The 21,789-nt window shown below is 38.4% G+C and overlaps 2 protein-coding genes across 6 annotated transcripts in view; one reads left to right on the top strand and one right to left on the bottom strand.

The window, feature by feature from the left end:
• LOC110969651 (zinc finger protein OZF-like) overlaps nucleotides 1-21,789 on the top strand; it is a 279,312-nt gene that overhangs the window by 149,375 nt on the left and 108,148 nt on the right. The window contains exons 1-2 of one of the 5 annotated variants that reach the window (XM_051953120.1): nucleotides 16,110-16,572; nucleotides 17,017-18,009. The exons of the other annotated variants lie outside the window; for them this stretch is intronic. Of the exons in view, the coding sequence (XP_051809080.1) occupies nucleotides 16,401-16,572; nucleotides 17,017-18,009 (1,165 nt within the window). The 5' untranslated portion in view covers nucleotides 16,110-16,400. Of the gene's footprint in view, nucleotides 1-16,109; nucleotides 16,573-17,016; nucleotides 18,010-21,789 lie in introns of those variants that run through there. 5 annotated transcript variants of the gene reach the window in all.
• LOC127535388 (immunoglobulin lambda-like polypeptide 1) lies at nucleotides 9,382-15,384 on the bottom strand. The gene is made up of 8 exons (XM_051953253.1): nucleotides 15,343-15,384; nucleotides 14,665-14,705; nucleotides 12,988-13,107; nucleotides 12,840-12,895; nucleotides 12,261-12,356; nucleotides 10,446-10,754; nucleotides 10,254-10,328; nucleotides 9,382-10,089 (listed from the first exon to the last, which is right to left on the bottom strand). The coding sequence occupies exons 1-8, from the start codon at nucleotides 15,382-15,384 to the stop codon at nucleotides 9,953-9,955; spliced, it is 876 nt and encodes a 291-aa protein (XP_051809213.1). The 3' UTR covers nucleotides 9,382-9,952.

Raw genomic sequence — 21,789 nt, 5'->3', positions numbered from 1 at the left:
CCAGTGGAAAACCGGACTAGCTAATAGAGCTGGCCGAGGAGCTTGTTTTCCAAGGGCTGAATTTTGGCATATGACACATTGTTTCCCACAAATTCTAAATAAAAATAATTTTGAACAAAACAAAACAAAAATGGGAAATAATCAGGAAAAAAAATTCACTATAAGGCGATCCAAAATAAGCAGAACAGAACAGAAGCATCCAGATTCGATACAATTCTTGTCAGATTGGGAAAAGAAATATGAATTTAATAGCAAATTAATAGTAGGAGGCTGCACAGAGCTATTTACAGAATTAACTGCAAAACAACAAACTGATAAAAGAAATCAAAAGAAACTGAAAAACAGCTTCATTATGCAGAAATATGGCTGGAAGAAGCACAAAGAGGAAAAAAAAGAAATACAGCAACAAATAAAAAAACTGAGGCCTGTGCAGCCAGAGCAGAAGGTGATAAGATAGTGTACAAAAACACAAAGACAACAACGATGACCTGGTGCATCGGAGGCCGAAGGCGCCGCGGCAGCTGAAGCACCAGATAAATGACCTCTTTCTTTATGGTCCGATTTTCTTTGTAACATTGATTATAGACACCTGCGATAGGGTCAGTGAAATAGGAATCTAATTTTCAGTTGTTCATATGTTTCGAGATTTGGGATTTTTCACTAACGAGCTGTTATGAGGTGTGTGAGATAATTGTTCCTGTAAGACCAAGACTGTATTCTTGCTGTTAATTCGTACCACAATGAGAACTCAGTGCTTAAAATGGTTTCTTTTCAGCTGCTTTTGCTTCAAGGTTCTTTTATCTCTGGAATGCAGCTCAGCCTGGTACATTTCAAACACTTCACTCTGTATGCAGTATTAAGACCACAGGAACAATTTTCACACGGTTCAACAGATCAAGCTAAAATAAAATTTCATGTTGATAAAGCATAGATGTAATAAAGTATAAATGTATTACTATGTAAAGATATTAATATATAGATCTGGTTGCATATTTCTTAACGGACAGAAAAAAAACAAAACTCTATCCCATGAGAGTGCAGACCTGCAAACCAGAGTAATAGAGCTAAACACCCAAATTACTACAACTTTTGCGGTTCATGAAACAGCCTCTTGGGTGGTGTGTAAACACCACACCCTCCACACATTTGAATGGAAAAGAAACCTGATCATTAATTTGTTTGTCCATAGAGGATTACCCAGAATTTGAAAAAAAAAAAAACCTGCCCAGTGATCTCTGGTCCAACAGCCCTACAGATGTAGGACTGATAAAACATTTTCCACCTGTTAAAGTACAAGCAGCCACTCCGTGTCGACCACAGATTTCTCAATATCCTCTGAAGCAATCAGCGATAGAAGGTATAGGACCTGTTATTGCAGATATGGAAAAATCAGGGATTATTGTGAATACGGAAAAGTGCGTTTGTAATACACCCATTTTCCCTGTTCAAAAAGCACATACAGGAAAATGGAGGATGGTTCAAGACTTGAGAGCGGTGAATGATGCTGTACAGAAAACTACACCTGATGTTCCAAACCCAAATACATTATTAAATGAAGTAACTTCAGATAAAAAGTGGTTTTCAGTTATAGATTTAAGTAATGCTTTTTTTCTCTGTACCACTACATTCAAACTCGCAACACTGGTTCGGGTTTACATTTGAAGGTACACAGTACACCTACACACGATTACCACAAGGTTTTACGGAAAGCCCCCACATATACACTCAGGCTCTCAGGTGCTCCATGTCAACATTTCAAATTCCAGAACACAGCCAAATTCTGTTGTATGTTGATATTCTTGTGGCTGCAGACACGCAGGAACACTGTAAACAGACAACGATGGCAGTGTTACAACACTTACATGAAACAGGTCATAAGGTTTCATTAAACAAACTTCAGTTGTGGGCTCCGCAGGTGGTGTATTTGGGCCATAATCTTTCAAAACATGGGAAGTCTTTCCTCACTGACAGAAAAACTGCAATCCAAAATGCTCCAAAGCCACGAACAAAACAACAAATGATGTCATTTTTAGGACTTTGTAATTTTTGCAGATCCTGGGTTCCAGATTACGCAGTGTTCTCACAGCCACTGCAAGATTTAATATATGGCAAGAACATGTCGTTAACAGATGAGATTATTTGGACTGTACAGGCTGAGGAAGCTTTTAAAAATCTGAAATTAGCCCTGTAATAATAATAATAATAATAATAATAATAATAATAATAATAATAATAATAATAATGATTGTGTAGGTTATGCAATAACAACAGTAACTACGGTCCTAAAAGCAGAACGCCTGCCACACACGTATTCTGCACAGACGGTTGAACTTCTAGCAGTCATTAACGCTTGTAAGATGTTTGAAGGGAAATCACTTAACATTTACACAGACAGTCAATATGTGTATTCTTCTGTCCACCATTTCGCTCGAATTTGGAATAACAGGGGCATGAAAATCTCTGGTGGGAAACCTCTTGCACATGCCTCTCTGTCGGAAAATCTTCTCTTAGCGATTCAGTTTCCTGCTAAATTGGCGCTGTGTAAATGTAAGTCTCACCTAAAGGACGACTCCGCCATAACACGGGGTAATAACCTTACAGATGTTGCTGCGAAACAAGCTTCATTTGGCACACAATGTTCTGAGAATGACCTTTTCCTCTCAGTAGACCTAAACATCTTGGCGGACGCACAAAACACTGCTCCCACGGCTGAACAAGCTTCTTGGCTCAGACGTGGAGCTGTTTTGCAAAATGGCCTTTATCATATTCATAATAAGCCCGTTCTTCCGCGTTCTCTGTTCCCCACAGCCGCCCTCGTGAGCCATGGTCTCACCCATGTCTCAACAGGAGGGATGGTATGCATGGTACAGAGACAGTTTTTCTCTGTAAACTTTTCTGTCTTTGCCAAGGAATACTGTAGGAATTGTTTAATTTGTTGTACGAACAATCCGCAAGGAAATATGAGACCAAAGAGAGGGCAATTTCCTCCAGCACAACACCCCTTCCACACAATTCATATGGGCTTTATTGAGCAATTTATTGTATATAGTGTCTTTATAGAATAATCTTCATTACATACCCACACACACACATCTTGCTCCTCTAGTCAGTATATTTCCACTCTTACAGCTTAGCACACCCCCTTGTGTAACTCGAGCTATTTCTTATCTTATGCTATGTTTTCGTTTCTGCTTGTGTATAAAATAAACTTCGTATGGGAGCAGTCTTGGTAGCTCGCACTAATGTGTCTTGTTACACTGTGCTGTTACCCTTGCAAGTAAAAAGTTACAGTCTCCGTGTCTTTCTGGATCGGTGAATATCTTCATTTGATATGTGGGAGCTCTCAGCGGAGCTACACTCTGACAGTGACCAACTACCTATCAGATCTGGGGTGGCCGCAGGGGTGGCCAATGAGATTTCAGGGGTGGCCCAGGCCACACCAGGCCGCCCCCTAAAATCGCCATGGCATGTAAAAAAAACACTCAGCCACTGAAAAATCTGGTGAAACTTTCAGAATTCTCTTTCTTGGCAAATGGGATTTCTCCAGAATTCCTAATTAGTCTGCCACCAAATTAGTGGCTGCTTTCAAGTGCAATCCATTCATTCCTCAACATCTTTTCAGTGAACCTCATTTACCATCACAGCACTTTTTGTTTTATGTTGTTGTCTTGTCCTATTGTTGTGTCATAATTTTCCACAGCACTGAGATATTAATAGGACTCAAGAAATAACTGAAGGGGTGACATATCTCATTAGGTCTGGGAACACCAGAATCTTTAGTACATCTCTTTGTCTTGCTCAACCAGAGCCCCACAAAATGAAGAGGAACAGGAGGACCTCTGCACCAGTTTAATCCAGGACGGACCACAGTCTCCAGCAGTATGGAGGGAAAGAATCTTGCATCTTGAATTATTATTTCGGTCTCTCCCTGCTCTGGCTGGATGTTTGGGCTTGTTGTTCTGCTGCAGAGGGAACCATCAGATGGAATAGAACAGAATAGAATATTCTTTATTGTCATTATACAATACAATGTATAACGAGATTGCAGAGCTTATCCTTTTCAGTACCAGGAAATCTTAGAGACAGTGCAAAAACAGTATTTACATATATACAGTATAAATAAGGAGTGAATATAAATAACAGTGAAAGAGGTAGTGGTGTATATTGCACAGTTACACTATATGCATCCTGATACTGATGGAAAAGAATCCAAAACTCTGAACAGCCTGAAACTTAATGCTATATATCATTTAGCTTTTGATTTGTTGGAGTAACAGGGAATTTGATGACAATTTTTCTCAGTTGCTTTGGTACATTTCTCCAATCATCCTTGACGTTTGCAAACCAGTAAGTGCATTTCTCAAAACAATTCATACATAAAGGAAAACACCACGGATTACCTGCAAAAGCCAGTCTGTTGCTCAAAATCCTTAGTTCATCTCTGAAAAGTAAATATCTGTGTCAATGAACATGTCAGTGTCATCAGAATGATCAGTCCTTGTGTGGATAAAACAGTCAGATTGCTGAGTCATGTTGTCATTATAACACTGTACTCTGGAGGGATGTTCTGATGTAAACTATGGATAAATTATTGATGACAATTATTGTAAATTGTAAGTTACATCTTAGTATATGTGAGAGATTGATTGGACTAGATTCACATTTATGCCTTTACTGTCTGTAATTTGTTGACAGACCACGTCATTGTGATACAGAAAGGAAAACAGCGCTGCATAGCAAAAAGAAAAAAACAAAACAAAATTAGAAATGTGAACATAGGACAGTGTCCTTAAGAAAAACTGTACATGCAGTGCTGTAGGAATTACAGTTCAGTCTTCCTACACCTCCCGATGTTCCTGTCTGTTGGACCACAAATTCTCATCCTCATGAAGAGCTTCTCTTGAGTCTTTGAGTGATTTCAGAAAACTCTAAACCTTCACACATTTCCCTTTGTTAGAGAAAGTCAAGATTCCCCTGGGAGCAATTTACCAATTCAGGACAGATTTAGAAAAAAAAAAAAAAAAAAAAGTCTACTGGAAATGTATAGAAATATCTTTGACATATTCTGACAACTTATTCAACCATTTTACATGTAAAGACTGATGTGATGAAATAATGCGTAAATGTTGTGGGGGGGATGAGACTATTCAACAGAGACCCGTTATAATACATTTAGATCAAAATGACATGAGCAGATGATAATGTAGGAAACAGAAGAGAATTGTACAGTGTCACGGTACGGGTGTGTGAACCCAAGCAACAGGCGCAGACAGAGACATGAAATGAACAATGATTTAATAAAATAAGAACACGAAAACAGAAACAACTCTTAACAACAGAGGCAGAAGAGAAACAACAAGGAGGAGAAAATAACTGAACTAAACAAAGGGCGGACCCGAAGGCCGATAACAAACTAAACATAAAACTAACTAAATCAACGGAAATTGGCTTACAGGCTGTCCAGAGTGTGAGATGGAGGAGGGGAGAGCTGACAGAACCAGAGGGGAAGAGTGACGATGGCTGGAAAGGGCAAGATTGTCCAGAGCACCGTGAATGTTATCCAGGGAAGGAAGCAGAGTCCAGGGGGTGACGTCTAAGAAACGGCAAACGGCTCGGAGCAGGGAGCAGGTAGCAGGGTGTGTGGCGAGGAGCAGGAGTCAATAATGCAGCATCGGGTTGTGCAAAGAGACAGGCTTAAATGCAGCACTGATTGTTCATTAGTCTCTGCCGTGATCTCTGCACAGCCGCTCCTCATCAGGTTGACGAGCTGGCTCGCTGCAGCCAGAGGGGCGTGACAGCACAGAATCATTGGCATGGATGAACCAAAACATTTGCAACTTGTTCTAAGAAATGAGAAACTGATTTTTTGATGTACACAAGTGACACAATGATGTGAAGATTGAACAAGTAGTTTTGAGAATTTCAGTTCTGATCTGAGAAATGAACCAAAGTGACTGAGAAAAACTGTAATGGATGAATTATGACTAAACAATGCCTCCTGATTTTGATGGAGAAGAATCCTAACATCTGAAGTGCCCTAAACAAAGTGTTGTGTATCACTGAGTTTTTCCACAGGTGGTTGAATGAAACATGCAGTTTGATCACCAACAGATAAATGATGGAATGAGTCGCAGCTCATGGACAGAAGTAGCTGCATCAGTAGCAGTAGTAGAAGGCTGGATGCAGTGTGTGTTTGCAGCCACTAGAGGGCAGCAGTGTAACACTGATAATCCTGATGCAGCAGCAGCATCACATGCAGACCACAGACTGTATATTAAATTAGAACATCACATCTCACCAATACATCTCATTGATCTCTTTGATCAGGCATCAGAAATGTCAGCTGTCGTGTGTTGTGTCTGATTATTAAATGCATCTCTTAATTCACATGTTGGATGGTCGTCTCACAAATAAAATTATGTTTGGCGGCTGTGTCTCCGGTGCGAGAGTGGGTCATCCAACGATAAAGGGTCGGCGGTTCGATTCCCACTCTGTCCTCGTCATGTGCTGTTGTGTCCTTGGGCAAGACACTTAACCCGCCTTGCCTCCAGTGCTGCTCTCACACTGGTGTATGAATGTTGGTGGTGGTCAGAGGGGCCGTAGGAGCGGATTGGCAGCCACGCTTCCCTCAGTCTGCCCCAGGGCAGCTGTGGATACAAATGTAGTTTACCACCACCAGAGTGAGAATGTGTGAATGAATGAATGATGGATCCATTGTGAAGCGCTTTGAGTGTCCAGAAAAGCGCTATATAAATGTAATCCATTATTATTGTTATGTTTGGGTCATGTCATCTCAAATCCTCATATTTTAAAAATAATGTCCGCTTGGCATTTTATGGTTTGCTTGAGTTTTGCATAAAATAAAATATGGATGTTTTGAAAGACATCTAAGAAAATTCAATCAAATTCTTTCAGATATTCTTTTTTTTAATCGATGGTTGAAACACTTTCAACAGTTTTGAGGCAATTTGAATGAAAAAAACACAGAAATTATATTTTAAAAAAAGCCTGAAATTGTCACTGGTTTCATCTCATCATGGCATTCATTCAGAATCTGTAATATTGGACACAAAGATCAAATAGTGTCTGATTATGGATGAGACATAAAAACAAACTGAAGCCTGATCTTACAGCAGTTTGAGCTGAAGTTTGAATAATGGAAAAATGCTGAATGTGTTGGTTTTACTCTAAATTGCTGAAATACCACTCTCTCAGGTAAATAAATCTACGTAGTTTTTAGAATTGGTTGATGCTACGGGTACGGACCCGTACCCGTAGCATCTGTACTAGAGGTACGGACCCGTTAAGGTCACTGAAGAGCTGGCGCCAGTTAACTACTATTTGCTGCACATTACAGGCAGTTTATATGAATGACTTTGACGGCGAACATTGTATAATTTAACCAAAAATACACCGTCTCCTCTCACACTTTAGACATTGCAGTTTTTACGCTTTTCGACGCCGTGTATAAATTGTTTGAAGTCCAGTTCCTATTAATTAGTTTACCGCGTTCAGTGGTGGAAGTGGCTGACGAACTCCATTGCAAATGTTCCCATTTAATTTCGGACGCTAATTTACAAGATAAAATTAAGGATGTCGCATATGAAACAAACACTCGTGAATGGTGAGGAGCAGCTCTTTAATTCGGCATGAATTTAAAAAACCCACAAACTCAATTTACTGTGATATTGTGAGATTTGTTTGTGGTGATGTAACTTAGCCATTCAACAGAGTCCGCTAACATTAAAGTGACTGTGACAGTGTCTGTGTTGACAGACGCAGAAAATACGTCAGGGTTTCGTTTAGGTTGTTAATATGTAATAGTCTGTCGCTACTTTTGAAGGTAAAAAAATACTTTTCGTTTGCTGGCTGTTAGTTCCGCCATTTGTTTTGTTTGCTGTTTGTGCTTTATTAGAACAGGGTCACGTGAATAAAAAGTTTTGCTATTTTTAATAGTAGTGCTGATTTCAACCCCCAAATCGCTGTCAGTGAAAAAGTCAGATAATGATATTTATAAGACATTATGCATGATAGAAAAGAGAACAGCAGATGACTGACATGACAGGCTCGGCACGCAGATTCACCTCGAATCACGGAAGCGCCTTCATCACTCGGATTACCAAGCCGGCTCATTAATATTTATGTCCGTCGGATTACCGGCCAATCACAAAGCGCGTTCATCAGCCGGCTCATTAATATTCATGTACGTCTCATTAATATTTATGATAAGGGAAAGTGCCGTATCCGCAGGCCACAGGCGACGAGTACGGTCCGTATCTGTAGACACTACCTTTACAATTACTGGTTTGACACAACCTTTCTGCAAAAGATGATGAAAGATGTTAAACACACATCAACTGAATATTCAAGATGTTTTATTGGAATTTTTAAAATTCATATCAATACCTAACAATTAATTAATTCTAATTATGATTATATTATAATTATTGTTTGTGTTTGTTGGTTCTTTATTGATACATACGTGTTTGTGACTTTATTTGGTGTCAGTATTAAAATGTTCTGCTTTTTAACTGCTTTTTGAATCTGTGTATTTTTCACCATTTATTGATTTTTAATTTTCACCAACAGATTATCTGCAACACATTTAACATCTATTCTCATATTTCTACCTCCAGGGTGAATTTGTCAGCTCTGAGTTGAGGATTTGATCTGTTTCTCTCACGGATGAAGAACACAGATGCTTCCTGGAATGATTCTTTCAGCAGAGTTGATAGTGGTAACTTATTAAAGTGAAAAGCCACAGCTAACGGTGCCACAGAGCACAAACCCTCACAGGAAAAGAAGTTTGATTGGCTGTCGACAGTCTGAAAACACTGAGAACAGATTCATATCTGCTGCTGGAAACACTCATCAGCTCCCCTCCTTCTCTGTGGTTTGTGTTCTTTCTTGGTTTCTGTCAGCCTTGTTTCCACTCAGACCTCCACCTACAGAGTTGAACTGAGCCCAATCACCACCTGAAGCTCATGTCCTGCTCACATTTTGGAGGATTTACAGCTTTTACTGATTAAAGATGGATGTGACTGTGTCCACTCTGCTGTTTGTTCATGTGTGGAAACAACAGTGTCATCAGCGTAGAGGTTTACATCCACACTGACACACTTGTAAAAGGTGATTAATACACAAAGTGAATGATGGGGAACACAGATCTGAACCTGCTGCTTCATCCACACCTGCTAGTTCACACAGAAAACCTCTGTGTTCATCTTTATCTCAAACTGTTGAACTCATGTTCCTGTTTAGTTGTTAACTAATATTTGTTTTTTCGAAGATAAAGCAACATCAAACAATAACAACAGTTTTTCTGGGAGATCAACACACCACACCTACAGCAATGTTATCTTCAGTTTATTAAATGCCGTTCTGAATAAATGTGAAGAGTCTTCAACACTTTGATTCTATCTTAAAAAGAAAACCCAGTAGAAACACCTGTGATGCTAAATGTTGAAACATGTACAAGACAACAAATAATTCAGCTCAATTTGATCTGTTGTCACAAATAAAAAGTAAATTTTTTTAAATAGATGTTTTACTGTTGTATCTAACTCCACATTACAGCCAAACACCTTATGTCAAAAATGACAGTTCTGTTCAATTGCTAAAAAATCTATTCAAAGCTGCTTATCAAACACAGATATTGTAATTTTATTGTATTTGTTGATAAACCTGTTTCACTCGACATCAAACTTTATAAAGTAACACAAGACTCAAATATCAAACGAACACTGCCCTGCAGAATTTAAAGTCCAACACTAAAAATATGTGTGAATATATGAATTTCCACTTGTAGGATGAAGATCCAACATGTGAATTAAGAGAAGTATTTTATAATCAAAGACAACACGACACAACTGATGTTTCTGATCACTGATCAAAGAAATGAACAAGATGTAATGATGAGATGTGACGGTGAGAAAAGTCCAGCAGCAAACAGTCAGTCAGCATGTGTGCAGTTGGTGGACGGTCCCTTGTTTGTGAGGATCATCAGCAGAGAGAGTCCACAGCAGAACACCAGACTCTTCACTATCAGCACTGTGGACAGCAGACAGAGCAGATTCACCTGGAAGGAGGCTGACAGACAGACAGACAGACAGACAGACAGACAGACAGACAGACAGACACACAGACAGACAGGTCATTATCAAGTCCAAATGAAAGTGAACAGACTGATGTGCAGCTCTGAGTGCAGCAGAACATTGCAGCTGTCCATGCAGAGAGGCAGCAGCTGATCTTACAGTGAGCTTGCTGCAGAGCTGGCAGGTCTGCTGGCTCTCTCTCTGGAGGACAGGAGGCTGCTGGAGCTGGAAGCTCTGAAACAGAGAAGGAGGGAAATGTTTGTATCTGCAGTGAGAAACATGAGTGGTTTTTGACAGCGTCTCCACATGAAGCTGAATCAGTGCTGAACACAGTCATCCAGCCTTCATCACCTTGTTGTGTCTGGGCCTCCACTGGTCCCTCCTCGTGCTGGACGTAGCAGCTGTATTTATATGTGCTGTCCTGTTGCTGATGGATCAGCAAGATGGAGGCGCTGCGTCCCGGCTCTCTGATCTCCAGCTGCTCTGCCTCAGCAGGGTCCACATCCTCCAGCTGGCCGTCCTCCTTCTGTCTTTTCCAGGAGAAGCGGACCAGAGGAGGAAACATGGCAGAGGCCAGACACAGCAGGGAGCTGCTCCCCTCCAGGTGGACTCTGGATGCTGCTGGGTACACGCTCACCACGGGCTTCACTACCTGCTCATCTGATAGATAGATAGATAGATAGATAGATAGATAGATAGATAGATAGATAGATAGATAGATAGATAGATAGATGGTTTTCAAAATAAAATAGAGCATTATAAAAGTACAAGAAGGTACAATGTGATTTTCCAAAGTGTATTTACTTTAATATATTTAAAACTATGTTTAGCTTCATTTACATTTTGTCTTCATGTAACTTTTATTTGCACCAAACTTTACTGGTTGCCATTCAAATGTTCTCTATGATATGTAAATAATAATAATAATAATAATAATAATAACTTTCCAGAAAATTTGCTTCAATTCCGTTTGTTCAATTTTCATATTCAGTGTCTGTTTTCATCGTGTATGAAAGTATTTTCTAATTAAAGATAAATCTTCATATAAACAACAAACATCACTGATTTTTTTTTACAAATGCTAATTTTTCAGCAGAATGACAAAATTAAATTATCAGTAAAACTTTCTTTCAACTACTGTCATAAACAGGTAAAGATGAAATCATAAATTGATCTTTACAACATTAATATAAAATACATTTTTAAATATGAATTTTTCAAAAGTTTCTGACAAGTTGAAAGCAGTAAAAAGACATAGAAATGTCAAATATGAATTAAGAATCACAGATTAGATCAGATTAAATATTATTCTGTCAGCATCAATTCACATATTAGAGAACAGAACAGAAACATAACTGATAGAATATCAAATCATTCTATGTTTGATTTTCATTTCTATCTGATATTAAATATTTACCACCTACTACATTCATTATTTATGAAAAGTTCTGTTCAGCATCTTTTGTATTTTATATATTTATACAATTTATTAAAATACCAGTTTCCATTAAAAACATAGAGATGTTGTATGTATCTGATGGAATACCTTTTTAACTTCATTTCTCACAATTTACATCTTTACACACAAATAAAAACGAAATAAAATAACAAGTATAAGATCTAATTGAAATAAAAAATAAATAAAATATGTTTGTAGTGTACTATTCTATATTTCATAACAATAATATTCATTAAAATATTGATTATATTTCATGCCTTTTTTATGTATTGACACATGATCAGATAAAACACACATTCATCATATGAAAAATAATTATCAAGGACTAAACTGAGAATACTTATTAATGATTCTCCACAATCCAGAGACATTTATTCATAAATATTAAATTGTGTTTAACATCACTTTTCTTCTTCTGTTCACAAACCAAGAGACGCCACAGAATCAAAGACTAAAGAAATAAAAATGCTGAATATTTGTAAGCTCACTGATATTTGCAGAAATAAAGAATAACTTTAGTTGTTCAGTCACATTTCAACATGTTTTCACACATTATTGAGCTTTTCTGATGGAACAGTGGCTGCAGATGAATCCTCCACTAATGATGGAAAAACTAACATGGAAAGCCTGAAACAGCACAAAGTGACTTGAAACACATTTTCAGCTTCACAATAAAACAGCAGAAGAAAAGAAATCTTTCTTCTTACCTGTTACATACAGTTTAGTTCCAGAGCCAAAGATGAGGTACAACTTTCCTCCCACAGTGAAAAATGGTCGTACAAAAACCTGCTGCTGAATGTTTGCTCAGATCTACACACTGTAGCACATCTTTCAGTTCTCAAAGATGCTTCTAGAGATGAAAATATACAAATATGAATAAATAATGAAGTGATGGTGGAACAGTGGACTGTAGTTCTCTGAACTCTGTGATCCTGGGCTGTAGTTTACTGCTGTCTTCATGTCACAAACACTGTTTGTTGATCTGGAGGTTTTTGTACAGGCTGCAGCCACAATCCATCACTGTGGGAGTCTGCCTTCCAACAGCTGCAGTAGTAGGTGGCTGAATGTTCAAGTTTAACTTCTCTAATCTTCAAATCACAGCCGTTCTGTTTATTCTCAGCTGAGAAATCACCTATCTGAGGATGACTGTAACCTGTCTCTATGTAACCATTATCTCTATTAATATAAAGAATCACTCTGAATGTTTCTGTCTTCTGGTACCAGAATACCAAAGGTACGTCACACTGATGAGTTTGTGTACAGCTGAAGGAGGCTGATTGACCGACTCTCCAGGTCAAAGTCAAATCGTCCTGAATCAGCTGTGCTGCCATGGCAACCAGCGCTGCAGAGACACACACAGGTAGATGAAGGTCAGTGTGACAGCGTTTGTTCCAGGTGGACTTTTTGGCCTCCTGATTGGCTGGAAACACTCACCTGAACACAGACAGCACAGAGCAGCAGCTGGGAGGAGAAGCATCTTGTGCAGTGGTGTTTCCTCTGGAGAAGCTGAGCACAAGTGGAGCTGTGATGCAGCTGAGGCCAAACAAGGACGAGCTGTGAGAGCAGAGCAGGCCACGTGCTTTCTAACAGCTCCTCAAAGCTCCCATCAGCCCCTGTTAGCGGCCCACAGATAAGGCTGCTGCTGCTGCTGACTGACAGCTCAGCTCAAGCTGCTGTGTGCTTTCATGCTCTGGATTTAAAGCTGACGGCAGATCCACTAAATCTGCTTCACATCATGCACAAAGACTCAAAACATTCATGTTCCCACAAACACATTCAGGTTGGTGGTCAGTTTAGTGACACAGACTGTTATCTGTTGTTGGGAGCAAAACAGAAAACTACAAATCCACACAGCTCCTCAACTCTCATCACATTTCAATAATACTTTCAGTTTGAAAACATGTCAAAAACTTTAAAATAATTCTATAAATTTATTTTAAAGTTACATTTGATTCATTTATGCTACATAATAACAGTAACATTTGCCAGCATTCAGTCAGACATATTTGATAGTTTCGCAATCGTTTGGATGTAAACTAGAATTTAAAATAAAGTAAGACACGTAGTTGGATGTGTAAAAAAAATTTTATTCAAAATGAAAATGTGTCTGATTTTCTTTCCATTTTCTCAGCAGAAAAATATTATTTATTAAAATAATAATTTGTTTAAATGAGGAGGTGTTCAAGTGAAGGAGCATATGAGTTTTCCCTACTTGCTAGCTTAATTTTTTCTATCAAAATATCCCACTTTTATTTTTATTTTGTTTTGTGATTTGTTTTAAGGTTTTATTTTGGCAAATTTGACTGCAGTTTGATTGTGTCTAACTGGACTGTTAAAATATATTTTTGCTAGAATATAAGAAATTTAAATACACTAATAATCCAATCTTGGGCTTCACAGTGGAGTAAGTGGTTAGCACTTCGCCTTGCAGCAAGAAGATCCCCGGTTCAAATCCCGGCCTGGGATCTTTCTGTATGCAGTTTGGATGTTCTCCCTGTGCATGTGTGGGTTTTCTCCGGGTACTCCGGCTTCCTCCCACAGTCCAAAAATATGCTGAGGTTAATTGATGACCCTAAATTGTCTGTAGGTGTGAATGTGAGTGTGATTGTTTGTCTGTATATGTAGCCCTGAGAAAGACTGGCGACCTGTCCAGGGTGTCCCCTGCCTTCACCCGTGTCAGGTGGGTTAGGCTCCAGCACCCCCCACGACCCTAATGAGGATAAAGCGGTGTACAGAGAATGGATGGATAATTATCCAATCTTTTTGTTTGTTTCCATGGACACGAAATGAGAAATTCAGCATTTTTACACCTCTGATAATTCATCATATTCTTTCGATATGTTTTTTTCTTCATATATTCCAGTCATCTGAATATTCTCCTGCACTTACACAATATTTCACTTTCTTCATCTGTTATTACAGTTTTTCTCCATTGCTTTGGCTCATTTCCTGAAACGGAGATGACATTTTCAAAACTCTAAAATCAATCTGCACAACAGTGTTGCAGTTCAGCACAACAGAGACGCACCCTTGCAAAATGGAATTTTGTTCCCAAAACTGTCAATGTATGCCTCAGAAGAACATTTACACCCCATCTAGATAGTCACCAACATCAAAATGGACAGATCTTTCTCAGTGACTTTGGCCAATTTCTGGAAACAGACCGGACATTCTCAATTCTGTTAGTCCTGTGTCTCAAAATAATCTGGACTGTTCAGCCAAACACCATGGATCATCTTCAGATGCTCATATCTCTCCCAAAACGGATCACTTCTAAGTCAAAATGCAGTTTCCTTCTCATGCAAATAGTCAGTACCCCCAAAATGCCTCATCATAGTTCCATTGTATGAGCCCTACAGGTCAAAAGGTTTAGACGGTTTGCCAATTTTGCAAAAGATCATTGGAATATCAGTTTCATAAACTCCACATAGTCTCAGCAAAGTTCCTGATTAAGGGTTATTGTACTAAATTGTTTTGCCATGCTATCTGAATTCACATCACTGTGTTTAAAACTGAATAAACAAAATGGAATGTATGGAAGTCGCCCCCCAAGCTTGAAATATAACAAACTGCACTCATATTGCCACAGAAATGGTCATCTTTATTGTATTACAGTATTCAAACACAAAGGATTTCCATATAGTGAAAGTAAAAATAACATACAGTATACTACATAATATACTATGCATAATGTGATGTCACACAAACAAAAACAAAACTCATAAATTCCCCTACATCCAATGCTGGGAATACTACATGCACTTCTTCATTGGTCATTGTCCTCCTCACCCTGACTCTCTGGGCCACTTTCCTCCCCAGCCTCTGGGTCATCAACTCGCTGATTTCTGCATACTCCTTCTCCTACTACTTTCTGAGTCACATTCTAGCCTCCACTGAGTGTCAATCATATATATCATACATAACTAATAAGTGCTTAAAGAGGTCCATGATATACTGGCTTCTTGACTCATTTTGAAAAATGAGCTTACTGTTTTGCATATGATGGCTCAAACAATGGCATGTCGCTTGCATGTTTTGAAGTGAAAGACAATTAGACTGAGAATTGACAATCAGTTTGGCTCAACAGGACCATTTCAGTTGGGAACTGTGCTTAATGTGGGTTAAATGTGCCAAAATCAGGTTCTATGTACTAAATCATTTGCAAACATGTTCTCAGACATTGAAAGGTGTACTGAATATGGGTTAAATGTGCTAAAGGCAGGCTATATGTACTAAATCATTTGCAAACATGTTCTGGGACATTGAACCATGTACTAAATCATTTGCAATTTGATGAAATGAATGAAAAATGCAATTCCATTTTGACCAATTGCAAGCTGGTTTGGAGAAATTTTGTCACCATTTTGAAAATGTCATCTCCGTTTCAGGAAATGAGCCAAAACAATGGAGAAAAACTGTAATGCCTTTCATTCCAGCCGTCTCATGTCAACATGTGTCCATAAAGAAGTGTCTGCATGTGATGCTGCTGCTGCATCAGGATTATCAGTGTTACACTGCTTCCCTCTAGTGGCTGCAAACACACACTGCATCCGGCCTTCTACTGCTGCTGCTACTATGAGCACACACTACTGCTGCTGAGGCTGATGCGGGGCTAAAGCTAACTTTCATGATTAGTTCATCTTTTGGTGATCAAACTGCATATTTAATAAGCAACGAGGACAGCATTTGCCTGAAAAATCAATTGAATGTTTCTGCCGGAGCTTCACAGTGTAACACCGGGCGGAAGTAAACAGTGAGGAGCCTCCAGCAGCGTCAGCTGGACTGGTGTGTGGACTGAGCTGGAATACTTTTTTCGTATCTCAGATTTTTCAGCAGCTTTAGAAACTATGAGTTCAGTTCAGTATCTGAGACGTTTCATAAACGAGCGACTAACTGCTGCTGCTGAAGAAATATTCACAGAGTTTGAGAAAACCATCGTCCAGTACGAGGAGGAGATCGATCGGCAGCGCAGACTGCTGGAAAACATCTGGAAACCACAGATACCGTTAGACATGACAGGTATGTACACAGACAGATGGATCTTAATATATAAGATACAACATAAACTGACTTAACTTTAGATTACTCTGGAGTTTGGAAACACAAGCTGGAGCTGAGAGCTACCAAAGACCTCTCATACTTGCACTGGACAGGCTAGCATGTTAAGGGGCTAACTAACAGAGCTAACGCTACCTGAAAGCTGTCAGACAAACGAGACAACAGGCCATGTATTGTATTTTTTGGAGATTCTGGGGGGATCGCTCGAATATGTGAGCAACATGCTTGCACTGTAGAATCAACTAACAGAATAATCCTCTTTCAGAAAGATCATGTAGAATGTACAGTATATTGTAATGAAAGATGTGATAGGAACAAAAAAGCAAAAACTACTTCGACTTCAGTGGGTTCAGCCACAATATATTTGCTGTTTCTTTTGTTGTTTCTTGTCCCATTGTGCTCCAGATCTCCAACAGCAGCATGTCTGTAAGGACAAAGCTCTCTCTGACCAGGAGCTCTGTAACCATAAGATTAACTCCAGTCTGGACCAGAGGGAGCCAGAGCCTCCACATATTAAAAAGGAACGGGAGGAATTCTCCACCAGTCTGGACCAGGAAGAGACAGAGCCTCACCAGATCAAAGAGGAAGAGGAAGAACTCTGCACCAGTCAGGAGGAAGAGCAGCTTTGTATTAAGCAGGAAACTGATACTTTTATGGTGACTATTACTTATGAAGAAAGTGACCACAGTGAACAAGAATCAAACAGTGACCAGGTCCTCCCTCAAAACTGTTCAGTAGCTCAGAGCTCACTTCAGGATGAAAATGAGCATGCAGACTTTGAATCAGCTACAAATGTGGACTGTAAGCAAAAGAAGAGTCATCACAGAAACAGCAGTGACAGTAACAATTTAGACAGCTCTCCTCTGCCAGAGAGTACCAGCAATACTGACACAGAGGAAATGTCTGGAAAATGTGATGTTTGTGGTATCGTCTTTGAGGATACATTCCAATTGAAGAAACATCACCGAATCCACACAGGTGGGAAGCCATATACCTGTAAGACATGTGGGATAAGTTTTAGTTTTAGCTCTCAGCTAAAAACCCACACGATAATCCACACAGGTGAGAAGCCATTTTCTTGCAAGACATGTGGGAAAAGTTTCAGTCTAAGTTGTAATTTGTTGCGACACATGAGAACTCACACAGGTGAGAAGCCGTATTTGTGCAAAACCTGTGGTAAAAGTTTCAGTCAACGTGGTCATTTATTGTCCCATATAAGAATTCACACGGGTGAAAAGCCATATCCTTGCAAAATTTGTGGCAAAAGTCTGAGTCGTAGACATGATTTATTGTCCCACATGAGAATACACACAGGTGAGAAGCCTTATTTTTGTGAGACATGTGGTAGAAATTTCAGTCAGCGCTGTAGTTTGTTGGCTCACATGAGAACTCACACAGGTGAGAGCCATATTCTTGTGAAACGTGTGGGAAAAGTTTCAGTCGACGTGGTCATTTAACTGTCCACATAAGAACGCACACAGGTGAGAAGCCATACTCTTGCAACACATGTGGGAAAAGTTTTTGTCAGCGTCGTGATTTAATGTATCACATCAGAACGCACACAGGCGAGAAACCGTATTCTTGCAACACGTGGGAAAAGTTTCAGTCAGCATTGTGATTTCTTGTACCACATAAGAACTCACGCAGGTGAAAAGTTGTGTTCCTATGAAACGTGAGAAAAGTTTCAGTCAGTGTGGTACTTTGTTGCAGCATATGTGAACTCACACAGGTGACAAGTTGCAGTCCAGAAACATCTCTGGAAATCAAGTTTAAAAAGCAGAATTTGTCCAAGTTGAAAGCAGATCTTTCAATTTTAAAGTGCCTTATGACCATTTTAGCAGTGATCATAGAGTAAAATTGTTAATTGCACGTCACACTGGTGAGACATGGAGTTAAAAAATCTATCAAACTGTCCAGTGGATATGCGGTGCCTCTCACAGAAACATGTTACATTTACAACGGAAAGACAAATGGAGACGTCTTATACTATTCAAAAGTTTGGGGTCAACCAGACAATTTCATGTTTTCCATGTAAAGTCACCCTTTTATTCATGTGCTAACATAATTGCACAAGGGTTTTCTGATCATCAATGAGCCTTTCAACACCATTAGCTAACACAATGTAGCATTAGAACACAGGAGTGATGTTCCTCTGTACCCCTATGGAGATATTCCATTAAAATCAGCCGTTTCCAAGCTAGAATTGTCGTTTACCACATTAACAACATCTAGACTAAATTTATCATTCATTTAATGTTATCTTCTTTGAAAAAAAACGCTTCCTTTCAAAATAAGGACATTTCTAAGTGACCCCAAACTTTTGAACAGTAGTGTAACATATTTGTAGAGCAAGTAAGATCATAAGAATGAAATAGACTGAAAAGAAGACACAAATTTAGTAACATATTAGTGCAAATACAGATGAACATTGTATACAAGGTGCAAACTGGCAATGAGGTAGGTACATTACAGAGCGCAAAATTGCAGGGAGGAGGGTAGGAAAAGTAGTGTACGTGGTTATCATTTTCAGCTATACTTGTGAGGACAGGGATAATGGTGCCACTTGATTCAATGTAAAAATATATATATTGATAAAAATATTTTGTTTTTTCTAATAATGCATTTTCAGAAAATATTGAATTCATATGTGTGTAAATTCTTGTTTTTGTTAACCCTTAGGTGCATAACTGGGTCAAAAATGACCTGATGAGATCATTTTCTTGCAATATCTTTGTAATTAAATGTTTTTATCATTTCATTTTCCTGCTATTCCTCAAAAACATGTTTTTGATATTCTATTCCACATTTTCAAGTTACCTTTTAGACTTTTAAAGAACTGTAATATTGGAGGGATGGAGAGGCAGCAACAGCCGGAGGAAAAGAATGGAAACATGTCAGCAAAATAGATGCTGCCATTCTTCTCTTGCTGTTCTGTGTAATATTCTTCTTTTTCAATGATCAAATGTTCAAATCTGTTATGAAGTGAAAAATGAACATATTTCAACATGAAATTATATTTTGTCTACAAAATAGAATACAAACAATAATACAAATGATTCATCGGAACCAAAAATGGCATAAAAACAGAACTGATTCTCAAACAGGTCATCTTGACCCGCTTATGAAAGATTTTCGGGTCCAGTCACTGGAGGCATCTAAGGGTTAAATCTGATGTGTTTCTGTGGCGGGTCTCTGTAACTGTTTTGTCTAAAGAGAACACAGAAAGGAATGAAATCAGTTTCCTGTGCATTAAATCAACAAATCTGACTGGACATGCGAGTTGCATTCAAGGGGAACTTTACACCTTTTTCAAAATAATTTGTTACAACTGCAGCTTTTAATAAGACACGTCAGCTTAAAAGTTCAATTTGCAGAGACTTCAGTTTCCTTCAGAAAAGTTTGTTACAGATCCGATGACTCTAAATTTAATGCAGTTGTGTCATAGTATATATTGTTAGTATATTTAGTCCTGTACAGAAACACAGATTGTTCACTTCCTTCATTAAATAATTTGTTGTTAGTTTCACACTGGTTTGGCTCATAAAATACTGATGATACGACTCTCACATCACTGTTTGAATGTGTGACTGATGAATATTCAACCACAGCAGTCGTAGTTTGAGTGAAATCATCAGAGGATACATAATTCTACCAATATTGGAGGCTCTCAAACGTGGTGAAATGTCGGCCAAAAAACATATTTTAATTTTAAAATATGAATACATCCACATAATTAACCACGCCCGACGGGTACGTCGGCAGGGTATGTATGTAGTATGTATGTACGTATGTACGTATGTACGTACGAATGATATCTCTGCAACTCCTGAAGTTCAAGGATAATCAAACTTGGCACTGAAGATCAGTCTAAGGACCCCTGCTCAGCCTGTGGAATTACAGGTCAGCAGATCAAGTAGGAAGGGATATACGTGGGATGATCAAAATTGATACATATTGCATCATTTGTATAGGGAGGACAGGATTTTTGCCAGTAGAGGGCGTGGTTCTGCCCTCTACTGAGGGCTTGTCTAGTTACACTTGAAGTTGAGATATGTGTCAGCTGAAAACACCAGTTCTGTGGGGCTTTTAGTACACCGTTAATGTCCACTTTCATTTGTTTTGGTGTTTCTACCCATGAAGCGTTTCAATAAACACGACATTTACTCTGATGTGTGTTGGATTATCATTAGTTTCCTGGTCAGTGTTCATTTTAACTCCATGTGTGGGAACATTTGATGAATCAAAATTAACCTTCATAAGTGATTAAATTCAGCTTGAGACACCATGGAAATATATCATAACTTACACACAAATAAACGCCAGTGTACATCAGCTTCTGTGGTTCTATGAATGACTCTACATCACAATTTTGGCCAAATAGGCAAACAATGGAACCTTAGTTTACCACATTTACCACATATGAAATTCTACTAATGTTGTAAGTCTGAAAAGTTGGTGGAAAGAATCAAATTTAAAAGAGAATATGTAAACATCCATGTACATACAGCTGAAAGAACTTTGTGAGGCCCCAATTCCACCTTCATTTAAATATTTTACACCTTTTTTTTTCCATTATCAGGGAAAATGCATTTAAAAATTGGCCTCATCTGGAGCAATGTGGTCATTTGGATTTGCTGCATATCATAAGCATATTGATTAATATACTATATGTATCTGAAAAGCTGTTGTCAGTCACAGAGCATTGGAATGTGTGAGGAATCTGGATTGAATTATATATATATATATATATATATATATATATATATATATATATATATGCAAAAAATAAATCAAATAAAAAATCAAAGTACATACATCATTGCTTTTATGAGCAGTAGTTCCACCACTGCCCAAACCATCCATGTGGGAGCAGTTCCATAAATAGATTCTTGGTAAATGGCTACTTATAGTATCTGAATATATGTACTCAGGTACTGTAAGATGATTGTGCTAATATCATCCAGATTACATTGAGATTGCACAAACGTGACATTTTTAGTTCTGAAATTTAAAAAAAAAACGATCCATTTGGATGATTCTGTACTTTTAAGTCTTGTAGATTTATTTTTAAAACATCAATACGTTATTGTTTTACACAGATAGACATTAGACTTTGTAGTTAAATTATAATCTATAAATTGAATTATAAAGCATGATGGCAAAGAAAGAAAGAAAGAA

Source organism: Acanthochromis polyacanthus, chromosome 9, assembly GCF_021347895.1.
Source record: "Acanthochromis polyacanthus isolate Apoly-LR-REF ecotype Palm Island chromosome 9, KAUST_Apoly_ChrSc, whole genome shotgun sequence".
Classification (NCBI taxonomy): Eukaryota; Metazoa; Chordata; class Actinopteri; family Pomacentridae; genus Acanthochromis; species Acanthochromis polyacanthus.
Note: the sequence above shows the minus strand (reverse complement) of the source record. Positions and strands in the feature narration are given on the sequence as shown.